At 39.7% G+C, this 13907-nt stretch overlaps 1 protein-coding gene across 2 annotated transcripts in view; it reads left to right on the plus strand.

Moving 5' to 3' along the window:
* DOCK11 (dedicator of cytokinesis 11) overlaps positions 1–13907 on the plus strand; it is a 265037-nt gene that overhangs the window by 149943 nt on the left and 101187 nt on the right. Inside the window, exons 29-32 of one of the 2 annotated variants that reach the window (XM_055120824.1) lie at positions 4052–4135; positions 5500–5611; positions 6097–6135; positions 7618–7796. In XM_055120824.1, coding sequence (XP_054976799.1) covers positions 4052–4135; positions 5500–5611; positions 6097–6135; positions 7618–7796 — 414 coding nt within the window. The remainder of the gene's footprint in view (positions 1–4051; positions 4136–5499; positions 5612–6096; positions 6136–7617; positions 7797–13907) is intronic. The other variant, XM_055120825.1, reaches the window with a different exon arrangement.

Raw genomic sequence — 13907 nt, forward strand, 5'->3', positions numbered from 1 at the left:
TTCCTTCTAGGTTACCACAGTCCTCACCACACCTTAATCTATCCTCAGACCTTATACATTTAGATGCACTCTCTGACTCCTGTTGGTCTTAGAGTCTACAGCTCTTAAATGAAAGCAATATATTTGTGAATTGTCTTGACAACATGTGTAAGTGAAAAGTGTTAAGTTTATCCAAAAAGATTATTTTGTTGGAGACATACCAGAAACCCCTGTGTTTAGAAAAGAAACACATTATTGTGATATTTTGGTTTAAATATTTTTATGGGGCTAGAGAGATAGTACAGTGGGTAAAGTACTTGCCTTGCACATGGCTGACCTAGGTTCTATCCCTTCCCCCCCATATGGTACCCTGAACCCTACCAGGAGTGCAGAGTCAACAGTAAGCCATGAGCAAAGCAAAGTGAGTCCCCAAACCCCAAAACCATTATATTGCATTTTATTTTGTCACTGTTGTTGTGAGAGGGTCATACTTGGGACACTTGTATGGGGGAAGTATGGTGCCATGGGTTAAAGCCAGGCCTTGAACATGCAAGGCATGTGCTTTACCCAGCAAGCCACAACCCTAGACTTCCACTTTGTTTCTATCAGTATGTAAGTTATATAAGGAAGGTACAGTACTACAATGCAACCATTCTGTAAAGTAGGCAGCAAAAGTACTTGTGTGGTTATAGGTGACAGTCATGATCTTGTAATATACTTGGTAAAAACCATCCCTCCTCCTCTCTTGGTGCCTCATTACTTATCAATCATATAGTACAACCCTTGTTCAAACTTCAGTTCATTTCAGTGCTTAGTATAATAGCCAGGATATGGAAAAAACCGAAAATATCCAAATACAGATGAATGGAGTAAGAACAGCTGGCATATGTACATAATAAATACTGTGCTGCTATAAGAAAAGATGAAATCATGCAGTTTGCTGCAACATGAATGGAGTTAGAAGTTATCATGTTAAATGAAATAAGGCATAGGGAGAAGAACAAATGCTGGATAATTTCACTAATCTGTGGAATCAAAATAAGATCATAGACAGAACTAAACAATGACAAACCCTTGATATTGGAATGCAGATCAATTATAAACAATGGGAGTATCAGAGGACAGAAAGACAGATCAAATTAGAGGTTGTGGGCACTTTGAAGCAGGGGTGTGTAGTAAATTTGTATATCAATACCATAAATTTTAACACTATTATAACTTCTTAGTCTACAATAAGTAAGTCTTCTGCTCTATCCAACCAGTTTTAATGTCTAATATACTCTTTATTTGAAAATGAAATACAGCCAACTAATTTTTAAGTTTCAAGAGAATAATTTTCTGATACAAGGCCTCTCTTGCTTGTAGCAACTATATTTATACTTTACAACTGTGTTTTAAAACTTAATTACAGTTGTAACATTTTTTAAAAAGTCTTAGAACTTTTAATGTGTTAAAACCTCCACACCTCATTTTAAAGCAAAAAGAATGCCAGCAGTGTAAAATTGCAGCTACCTCTGGAATTTATGTTTGAAGTTTAAGAGGACTGAAACAGAACTGATTGAATAGCAGTACTAATTGACTGCAAAAACATTTATATTCTAATGTGAAGCTTCACAGAACTGAGAGGATAGAAATATTTTCACATTCAAATGCACACACCAGAGAAAGTGTGAGTGTTGTTAGCGTAAAAACAAAATACAGGAAACAGGAAAGGAAGTGACCAGGCAGTATGAACAGAGTCTAGAAGAATCACTGAGCCTGGGGATAGCTTCCTTGGTAGATTTGAATTCAACATGAGGCCATTAGAAATATGACACTACCCCCACATGTGTTATCATAGCAGAATCCCAGTACAAGTGTTTGATCCCCTCCTACCCCATCTCAGTCATCACAACATTAACAATAGTGAAGAGAGGGAAGAGATGGAAATAAATGAATGAATTCATACATACATATATGCATACATACATGCATCTGTACATAGCCTAAGGAAATGAAGTTCATCAAGACAAGGCTAAGGGTATTTTAAGTAAAACATCCATGAGTAAAGGGAAAAATATGACTCAGGAGTAGTTTAGAGATGAACACATCATTGTACAGGGTTCAGAATGTGTGGGAGTGGAGCTGGAAAGGCTATCCGGTGCCAGACAATGGAAGGTCTTGGATCACCTAAGGAATCACTGTATCACTATATCACTGTCATCCCATTGCTCATCAATTTGCTCGAGTGGGCACCAGCACCAAAATTTTTTTTTTGGTAAAGTTTATTAATTGAAGTAGCTGGTAGTTTCAGTTGTACATAGAGCATTACAAGTCAGCCTCTGTATACATGACTTTATGTTCAACACCTCAAAGCTCTGTTCCATCCTGCATTATCTATTTGATCCCTTTTCCCTGATTATTCCACTATCTTTGCCTAAATTTTGTTCTTAGAGCCTTGATTTTGGGTTCGTTTTATTCACTTTAGTTTTTTCTCTGTGTACCACAACTGAAGGAAATCATTTGGGAAAAATCCCAAAGCTTTTTTTGGGATGTGTGTGGAACTCACAAGCAATGCTCAGGATGCCAGCAGGGCCACCAGTGCCATGTTGTGCAGTTCCAGCATTCCGTGGACCTGCAGGGCTACCCCAGTGATGCTTGTGGGAATTTGCAGTGCAGGGGATCCAACTCAGAGCCCTGAACATGCAAGATACTAACTGCAACCTCTTAGGCTACCTGCCCAGCTTTAAAGACTTAAGATATTTGTGTTTGGTGCTAGAGTTCCAACCCAGATCCTGTCTCTGCAAGGCATATACCTTCCCACTGAGCCACATCCCCAGCCCCCAAACCCTGAACATTTATATTTAATTTTTTTGTTGTTCTTTTGGGGCCACACCTGGTTGTGCTCAGGACTTATTCCAGACTCTGAGCACAGGGATCACTCTTGGCAGGGCTTGCGGGCACTATATGTTGGGGATTGAACTTGGGTCAACCGTGTGCAAGGAAAGCTTCCTGTCCACTGTACATTCTCTCAAGTCCACAAAACCCTAAAAATTTTTAATGAAGACTCTAACTATAGAAGTAGAGTTATTAGGCCTATTATGGAGGAAGAAAGTTTTTATAGAACAGGATTTCATAGAACACACCAGAAATTCTTTCATTTTTTTCTGAAATGTTTACAGGGGCAAGGCACACTCAGAAACTATACTTTGAGATTTGAAAATAGTTGACTGAAATGAAGCAGTGCAACTGGCTATATTTTATATATTTATATGAATATATATATGAATTTATATATATGAATATGAGTATGCATATATCTATTAATGCTTATATATGTATATATATTTTTGGAAAATTATACAGCTGAGGAGTGGAGATAGTACAGAGGTTAAAACACTTGCTTTGCATGCAGCTGACACTGGTTCAATTCCTGGCACTACATGGTTCTTGGAGTACCTCTAGGAGTAGGAATAGCCCCTGAGCGCTTTTGGTGCCCACCCAAAGAAAATTAAAGTCACGCAGTTGAGTTTGAGTTACAGCAATAAGTCTCTTGTTCTTTATCTTTTGCTTCAAGATCACCCAAATTGGGACCAGAAAGGTAGTACGATGGGTTTTCCTTGCATGTGAATGATCTCTTCAGTTCACGTCATCACAGATGTCCCCAAATCACTTCCATAAATGATCCATGAGCACAGACTCAGGAGTAAGCCCTGAACACTGCTAGCTGTGATCCAAAACAAACAAAATAACCTAAGGGTCTGAAGGCCATTCTTATTATTATTATTTGGTTTTTTGTTTGAACCCCATCTGGTAACGGTTAGGGGTTATTCCTGGCTTTGCACTTAGGAATTATTCCTGGTGCTGCTCAGGGTATCATATGGGATGTTAAGGATAGAACCCAGGTTGGATGTGTGCAGGGCAAGCACCCTACCCACTGTACTATTGCTCCAGCCTCTGAAGGCTATTATTCTTCTATCTGTAAAAGTGACAATGTCATCCCCTGATTGTTGAACAAATTTTTAAAAAATATTTTAACTTGATAGACTTTTGGCACTAGGTAACTAATTGCTTTTTGATTCGGTTTCTATAGCGCTGTTTGACACTAATGGATAGAGGATTTGTTTTTAATCTGATAAATGACTACATATCGGGATTCAGTCCCAAAGATCCTAAGGTAAGTTCTCAAAGTATTCCTGTAGCAGGGGTGGGACTATCTGACCCACAGACTGGTTAAGGCCTGAAAAATCCTGGGGTCTGACTCTGGTGCATGAGGAGGCAGACATGAATGCTTCTCATTGGTTGCTGCTGCCTACCTGCCTTTATTGTAGTACCCAAGAATGATGTTACATTTATGCAGATTGGTGGCCAGGGAGATAATACAGGGGTTTAGGTCCTTGCCGTGCATGCAGTTGCCCCCTTGTCCCCACAGTTTGAATCTCTGGTTCACCAAGTTCTGCCAGGAGTCACTGCTGAGCACAAAGCCAAGAATATTTCCTGCACACTGTTGCATACCACCCAACACTCTTCCTCCCTCCCCCAATATCCAAATGGCTCTTGAAGAAATAAGGTTCCTTGCCCCTGTAAGTTCTAGGATAACATTACTTTCTCATGGGAAGATTTGGAACTGCTGTGTTCATCTAAGTATGCTGAGAAAGTAGAAAGAATTTGGCTATTATTTGGGGAGTCCTCCAGAGTACCCACATGTTAACAAGAATGACTCCAGCACTTAACATCCTGCTCAGGGATAATGTTAATTACAGCAGCCCAGGATAGATGCTCAACTGGATCAGTAAGGGAAGGAGACAGCAAAGGGGGTCCATGGTGACCCATCTGCAGGCTTCTTGGCAGCTTCCTCCATTTTGCGAAGAGTCACAGTGTACCCCTCCCTCTCTCCAGCAGTGAAGATGGAGCCACAGATGAAGAATATTTCTTTTTTTCAATACCCCTTAGATGTAGAGATTACGTAAGTCATTAGCTACCATGGATTGGTGGCTGGTAAGAATCCCAGTCTCAAAAAGACAAGCAAGGAGGCCGGACTCATAGTACAGCGGGCAGGGCACTTGACTTGCACGCCGCTAACCTGGGTTAAATTATAGCATCCCATATGGTTCCCTGAGCACCACAAGGAGTGATTCCTGAGCACAGAGCCAGGAGTAATTCCTGAGCAGCACTGGGTATGGCCCCAAAGCAGATAAACAATAAAAGACAAGCAAGTGTTTGGAGATAAATCAGTTTTTATGAATAGTCAGAGGAATTACAACTTGATTATATTTAGGGAATATTTTACAATCAAGTTTCCCAAGTGTCTATCAACAACCACCAACCCTTGCAAGCAGTTATTTTTATGGGTAGCAATCTGGGGTCTTCCGTGTTTTAAGTTTTTTCTGTACACAGACCCCCATCTCAAGCTAAGGCTTCAGAGCTTCGGCACTTCTGGCTCCCAACCCTTCCAGCATGAACATGAAGGTTGTGTATTTCATTATTCACAAAATTACTGCCTACAAAATATGAATGGATGTGTTATTTCTTTGCATTTAGGTTCTGGCGGAATACAAGTTTGAATTTCTGCAAACCATTTGCAACCATGAACATTATATTCCTCTGAACTTGCCAATGGCCTTTGCCAAACCTAAACTTCAGCGAGTTCAAGGTCTGTGTTTGTTTTCTTTTTCTTAGAATTTGAGCTAGTGCTAGTGTAGCAAGATGTTTTCTAGTTCATTAGGCAACTTAAAGCTCTGGTCAGACGTTATTCTTTGCGTAGAGACAATGGTTTTCTACATTTCCTGCAGAGTATCTTATCCTTGGTAATATTTGTAGTTAGGAGAAATTTCTCATTTAATAGATTACTGCTTAAATACAGATACCAGACTGTTTTCAAGTTGCTCTTTATAGTAGTGTTTGTATTGTGATGAGACTAAAGTAAGAAAGACACAAATGTATATTTTCTACCTGAACAAATAGACCATCACAAGAGAAATGTAAGGGCAGAGTAAGATAGAGTAATGTATGCATGCAATTAAGTCCATAAACTTAAGTTATCTCCAATGCAAGTTTTATTGAATGCTTTGCTGTGTAGCACTATTCTTATGTTACTATGTTTTTTATTTGTCCCTTTTCTTTTCATATATTAATTAGATTTTTTTTCATTTGCGGTGGACCGTTTGACTTCAGTAGGTAGGTTTAACTCGGTTCACTCTCAAGAAGTTTGCTTTGAAAACGATTGATTTGATGAATTGCTCAGAGGGATGGGGGCTTTGTTTGCTTTGCACTTCTTCCCTAACCCAAAGGGGACTGTGGTTAATGGACCCAGAAAACCTAGGAGCCGGTGTGTTTGTTTGGAAAATAAATCTGAGCATTGCTTGAGGAGCCAACTTCCAAACCCTGCCTGCAGAAAACAAGTTTCTGCTCAAGCCAGCCCCAGTGGTGGGAGGGGGGTGGGAGAGGGGAGAAGGAGGAGGACTCTGTTCTCCAAATGTACGTCATTTCTCCCACGTTTGTCACCCAGTGAAGCCTCGAAGGTTTAGTCAGGACCATCCCTTCTACATAGAAAGTGATAAGGATCCACAAGGAAGCTTGTCTCCTGGCAGAAAGAAACTTCACTGTGTTGACTTCTAGGGGGTGTAGGTAGTGGGCAGTGGTTTCAGTGATAGAATTAGAGCTGGTAAAAATGAGGGAGCATTTAAAAATTCAAGCACCCCTACCCACATTACCTCCCCCTCTGTATTATGTATTTATGTAATGTTTGCATTTATGTATCTCAAATGCTTACCCTCCTTTCAAAAACAGTGAGGAAGTTGGGGAAAGGGGTAGGCAGCTCATCAGGACTTTAGGACTAAATATGACTACTCATAGTATTTAAGTCCCAGCTGAATACTTCTGTTAAGCGCTAAAGAGACCATAGAAGTAGCAAACTTGTTCTTCAGGTTTCTTGCCCAAGTGAAAAGGTAGGCAAGAGGATTAGAGAGTAGAAATGTACTTTGGAAATTACTAAACTTGATTACAATCCCATCTGAGTAGTATCCCAACCAGGATATTGACTGCCAGGGTTTAAACAGGACTAGGGATTTAAAAGGGAATGAAAGGCATAGTTTGGAGCGGTAATTGTATGAAATGCACTGTATGTATTTATGCGATGCTAAATTGGCATAAAATGAAACTGTTTTTCCTATTCTTATATCCCCTTGTATTCTGGTCAGTAGGTAATATTTGCTAAGTAGTTCATAGTTAATACTATTAGAAGGATTCAGCTGTTTTTTCTTCCTTTACTTACTTGACAAATATAAAGAGATAAGTAATTCAACTATATAATTACAGCTAAATCTCTGTAGAAAGAAATGTGTTAGGCCATTGTCAAATATATAGATCTTTGATTGTTAAGTGGCATCTTTAGATTTCTAGGAGTTAAAAATTATCTAGGGGAAAACAATCTAGACAATGTTGCAAATGAAAATTGTCATTAAAGCTCTCTGCTATCCCCGAGTGGTCCTTTCTTGTAGATGGTTGCATGCTCATTCTAGATGATAAATGAATTGTTCAGCTCTATTAATACTTTAGCACCTGATGGCATGATCATATATTACTAATTAATGCTGACTTTTCATTCTAAATTAATGTTTGAATATTTTCTAAGTGGGCCTTAATTTCATTGTACTGCAGATTCAAACCTTGAATACAGTTTATCAGATGAGTATTGCAAACATCACTTCTTGGTTGGTCTACTTCTGAGGGAAACTTCCATTGCTCTTCAAGATAGTTATGAGATCAGATATACAGCTATCTCAGTCATCAAGAATCTCTTGATAAAGCATGCATTTGACACTAGATACCAGCACAAGGTAAGAATGCCAATACAATCATAATATTATTGTATTAATAAAAGTCTCCTCTGCTTGTCACTAAAGATAAAGTTTGTGGTAAGGAACACAATGCACATACATTAATGGAAATATATTTTCACAAATAGCATTTGCTTGTTTCAAATGATGACATTTCGAAAGTACTGTTTGTTTAATTGTTGAAGAAAATGCTGGTCTTTGAAAGAATGTCTAATGAACAATAACCATTCTGTAATTTATATATATATGTATATATATATATATGTATGACTTTTAGGGCCAAGAGATAGTACAGGGATTAAAATGCTTTCTTTGTACAGTGGACCATGGTTTGATCCTCAGCATAACTTCTGGTACTCCAAGCACTTCTAGGAGTGACCCTTATTAGGAGTGAATATCTAGCCTAGAGTCACTTAGACTACCACTGGGTATAACAAAAAATCCCCCCGAAATTAAAAAAGATCATATAGGGGCCTAGAGATGTTGTTCAGTGGAAGAGTACTTGGTTTACATGTTGGAGCCTGGGTTTGTTCCCTGGCAGTATTTGACCACCCAAGCACCAATCCAAGAGTAGATCTTTTGCACTGCTGGATATGACCCAAAACAAACCAAGAAAAAAGATCAGATAGGGTTGTAACCATGCAACTATCACACATATATTTTAGTATATTCCCTTAAATATGTACCCTTAAATTAATATACTAGTTTTGGTTCATTGGTTAATCAGATATCCTAAGTATAGATAGATATATGTGTAAGGTATTGAAAATATGTAATTGGAATTTTTTCTTAGAATAAAATGTAAGTGTGGCTGTAACCATTCAGACTTTTTACATTATCCATTGTGAAGGCCACAACTGTAGTTGCTGTTTGTTCTGCCTTTAATGTTTAGGGTCTTGATAGTTGGAAATAATCACTTTGGACAAGAACTGAGTGCTGAAAGTAGGTAAAGGGGCAAACATGATAAACTTTCAGTACCTCTATTGCAAACCATAATGCCTAAATGGAAAGAGAAACAGAAAAGAGAGAGAAAAAAGAAGGAAAGTGCCTGCCATAGAGGCAGGCTGGGAAGTGGGATAGCAGTAGGGAATCTGGGTACAATGATGAAGGGACAGGTGTTGGAACATTGTATAACTGAAACCCAATCATGAACTTTGTGATTGTGTTATCTCATGGTGATTCAGGTTTTTTTTTTCTTTGCTTTTGTTTGTTTTTTGCTTTTTGGGTCAAAACTGGCGATGCACAGGGGTTACTCCTGGCTCTGCACTCAGGAATTACTCCTGGCAGTGCTTGGGGGACCATATGGGATGCTGGGAATTGAATCTGGGTCAGCTATGTGCAAGGCAAAGGCCCTACCCACTGTACTATCACTCCAGCCCTTCATGGTGATTCAGTTTTAAAAAATAAAATAAAAAACAAAAAACAGCCCCTCCCTTGCAAAAAAATATAAGACCTATGGCCCATTAGATAGCTCAACAATCTGTCATGCATTCTTGTGTGCATGAACTCCAGTTTAATCCTTCGCACCACATAGTCCTCTGAGCACTGCCAGAGTGACCTTTGAGCAGTCGGGGGTCAAAAGACCCCAAAACTGGTAGTGTGACAGAAAAGCTCAGGTAGAGCATTTGCCTTACATGTGTGAGGTTCTAACTTCCATCTCTGTTATCACCAAAGAAATCAACCATATATGTACATATTCATATGCATATGTAGTCATATATTGTTAACATGAAATCCTCTGGCATTAAGAAATTAGACTAAAAACAATGAATAAAGAGTAACCTAAGTTCCTGCAATTGAAGGAGGAACCAGAGAGAGTACAGAGGTTAAGGTTCAAGCTGTGTATGTGGCCAACCCTAGTTGAATCTCTGGTACCACATTCCCCTAAGCACCATCTGATGTGACTGTGGACTAATGCCCCCCAATGCCTTATGAAACATCATTATCTCTCATAATGAATAATTCATCTCTTTGTTTTTAAATTCAAATATAAATAAAATTCTGGTCACATTTTTTTTCACTCTAACACCGTGATTTACCAAGTTGTTCACAATACACTTGTTTCCAACATTAAATATTTCAACACCAATCCCACACCTCTGTGACCTTCCCTCTACCAATGTGTCAGGTTTCTCACCCACCACCCCAGACTGCCCCCTTGCAGGCACAGACATAAATTTACTTCGTATTGTTTGGTACAACACAAAGCTAAATGGAATTATCACAAATTAGATCAGTAAAAGTTCATTTGTAGTAACTGTTATATCTCTTAATGGTGATACTAATGTATTACCTCAGTCATTGTCTGAGGACTGGGCTGATTGGTGCTACTTGAGCCTTCTGTGTTATTGTTAGGTTTATTGAGCTCAATGGTCTTCAATGCGACTTTTCCATCAGATTTGCTGTGTGATCCTGCTGGCCTGACATTACTAAGAATTGGAGGTGTCCAAATCTCATGGCTCCATCTAGGAGCTATGATGGCTTCGTAGTTTGATGAGGTTCAGTTGTCAAGTTGAGCCATTTCTGTGTTGGAGGGTATTTGCTGTGGCTTCTGGTTTCTATGCCTTCAGGCAGAAAGGGGAATCATCCCACCCCCAGTCAAGAATACCCCAGAGTTGGTAGCCCGGACCAGTCTACCTGGGAAGATTCAGTGGCACCATATTCTTTTCTCAATTAGTTGTGGAACTGGCCATTTTTTTTTTACCAGCAAGGTGGCTTGATCATACTTTTATCACATTTTTATTGTAATCACTTTCGAGAGTTGAATTGAAAATGGATTTTATTCATTTTCTGAACTAAATAGAAAATCTGGCAGCTTTATCCAGACATATTTCTTTTGTTACGAAGATATTTTTTTTAGAAATCTTGCTATTATTCTTAATATAATTCTATGATAAAATAGTTTTCAGTTCCTCAGTTTGTACATGTTATTTTTTCCTGCAGTTTGGGTGGTTTTGGTTCTAATATCACTGTAACAATCACCTCCACTTCAGGTAATTTGATCCATCATGTATTATTTTCTATTGAGTGAGTCAATGTTGTCACTGTCTTTGTACACGATACAATATGTGTAAATAATGGGACCAGAGATAAAGTACAGAAATAAGGTGCTTATCTGACATTCCACCAATCCTGGTTTGAATTCCTGGTACTACTGGCACCACATATGCTCCCCCAAGCAACGCCAGGAGTCACTCCTGAGGACAAAGCCAAGAATATTCTTGAACACCATTGAGTATGGAACACTGCCGGCTCCATCACCCACCCAATGCCAGTTACTGCTGGTTCCCATTAACACTGTTAGTGGTAGTGAGGTACAGGATCTCACACAATGTGGCTTACAAAGGCTTCAACTGCAATGTCAAAGGATTTACAGGAAAGGGACAAAGTGAATTTACCCTCCTTGAGGTAGGAAGTTATGTTTTCCCTTTCCATATCTTCATATGCAAATGAAGACAAGTGAGATTTCACTAGTGTCTTACCTAGAGGAGGAGCTTTAAATGTTTTATTCCCATATTAGTATGTTATTTACTTTTTCCCACAATTCCCAGAGCAGTGGGTGTACACATGCACAGGTGCGTGTACACAACACTCTGGTTCAATAACTTGAACACAGTGCCTATTTGGATGTTTAGACTGTGGAGAAGATTGAAATATCAAATCTTTCAAACTCATTGCCCTTTCTAAAGTGATTTCTGTTTTGTTCCAAAGCTTCAGCTGGATGTTCAATGAGTAGAGGAATCTTTTCAGTAGAACTTGGGGGTCTGTCACTATTCCAGCTTCCGGTCTGGCTTTTGGGACAAGAAAATAGTGTCCTTTCCTCTCTTTGGTGCAGAGAGGACATATGACATGAGGACTTAGTCATTCATCACATTTGAATGTTTTATGTCAAATGAAATATTCACTACTAATGATGATGCTAGTGGGATAATTGAGAAGAGTTTCAAGCCCCTATAAATTCTGCTGGGGCCTCTAAAATGGCCCTGGAGAAATCTACCATCATTGGGAAAAAAGAACTTCCTGTTAAAGGCTCCTTTGAGAGTAGATTCCCTCAGTGACTAGCCCTTCCTGTCATTCCAGTCACATTGCCTCTTTTCAGCCTCTTAATGAAATTCTAGAAATGCCCTTGGTCCCTTGCCTGTACTATTTACAAATTGTGTTTTGGGAAACGTCCCAAGTTGTTACAATTACCATGAGACAGCTTTTTCCTATTCAGCACAATATTCTTTTTGGTGTAAGGAGCGAGGTGGGGGACTGGGGCCACACCCACTGTTACTCAAGGCTTACTCCTGGCTCTGTGTTTAGGAATCATTCCTGGCAGTGCTCAGAGACCATATGCAATATTGGAAATCAGAAGCACTTTAGCCTCAGTACTCTTTGACCCCCATTCATCATAATAGTGTCCATTATCTGGATGATACTTGTCCTGGAGAGGTGTGTCTCAGTTCCTTTACCCACTTTCAATCTTGTTGATACTTAAGAGAATCTCACTTTCACATTAACTGAGAAAAAATCTTATTTCCTTACCCCTGGAGGGCACACACAGTGATGCTCAGTGGACTACTCCTGTGTCACTCATGATAGTGCTTGGGGGACATGTGGTGTTGGAGATAGGATTTGGGGCCCTGCCAGCCACGCCTATACTCTAACCTATCGAGATATCTCTCTGACCCCTCTTTTTTTTAAAAAAAAGTAGTTCCCACAAATGAGTGCAGTAATTCTAAGTCTGTCACTCTCCTTTTAACTCATTTCACTCAGCGTGATACTTTCCATGTCTTTCACTTATAAGCAGATTTGATGACTTCATGACATTCCTAATAGCTGCATAGTATTCCATTGTGTAGATGTACCAAAGATCACTCTGGGTAAGAATTGCATCCTGAAAGTGGGTAAAAGAACAGACATGATAACCTATCAGTATCTGTTGCAAACCATAATGGCTAAAAGGGGGGGTAAGAGAGAGAGAAAGAGAAAGGGGGAAGGGGGAGAGAGAAACTGGGGACATTGGTTATGGGAAATGTACACTGGTGGAGGGATGGTTGTTGGAATATTGTATGACTGAAATGTGATCATGTACATCTCATAGAGATTCAATAAAAAAAATTTAAAATGTAGTTCACATAAATGGTAAGGAAAAAACTAATATTAAAATTCTTACCCTGGAAGACTATCACCCAAGAACTGTAGAAATAAGTACCAGGAGGTTGACTCCATGGCTTCGAGGCTGGCCTCACGTTCCGGGGAAAGGTCAACTCAGAGAAGCGATCACCAACTACATTGTAGTCGAAGGCCACGTGGGGGAAGGGAGTTGCGGGCTGAATGAGGGCTAGAGACTGAGCACAGCGGCCACTCAACACCTTTATTGCAAACCACAACAGCTAATTAGAGAGAGAGAACAGAAGGGAATGCCTTGCCACAGTGGCAGGGTGGGGTGGGGGGGAGATGGGATTGGGGAGGGTGGGAGGGACGCTGGGTTTACGGGTGGTGGAGAATGGGCACTGGTGAAGGGATGGGTTCCCGAACTTTGTATGAGGGAAGTATAAGCACAAAAGTGTATAAATCTGTAACTGTACCCTCACAGTGATTCTCTAATTAAAAATAAATAAAATTTAAAAAAAAAAAAAGATCTCTAAAAAAAAAAAAAAATTCTTACCCTGGAGGGGCTGGAGCAATAGCACAGCAGGTAGGGCGTTTGCCTTTCATGCGGCGACCCGGGTTCGATTCCCAGCATCCCATATGGTCCCCTGAGCACCACCAGGAGTAATTCCTGAGTGCATGAGCCAGGAGTAACAACCCCTGTGCATTGCCGGGTGTGACCCAAAAAGCAAAAAATTTCTTGCCCTGGGGCTAGATATATAGTACAGCTGGTGAGATGTGTGCCTTGCACTGAGTCAACCTGGGCTCGATCCCCTACACCATATATGGTCCTCTGAGCCCTTCCAGGAGTGATCTATGAGCACAGAACCAGGAATAAGTCCTGAGTACAGCTGAGTATGGCTCCCCGAAAAAAAATTACTTATTTCCCATTTCTTATCTCTATTTTCTATGAAACCATGTGAATATTTTTACAGAATACATCCTGAATATTTCTTCTACTGCGTTAAAAAATCT

Source organism: Sorex araneus, chromosome X, assembly GCF_027595985.1.
Source record: "Sorex araneus isolate mSorAra2 chromosome X, mSorAra2.pri, whole genome shotgun sequence".
Classification (NCBI taxonomy): domain Eukaryota; kingdom Metazoa; phylum Chordata; class Mammalia; order Eulipotyphla; family Soricidae; genus Sorex; species Sorex araneus.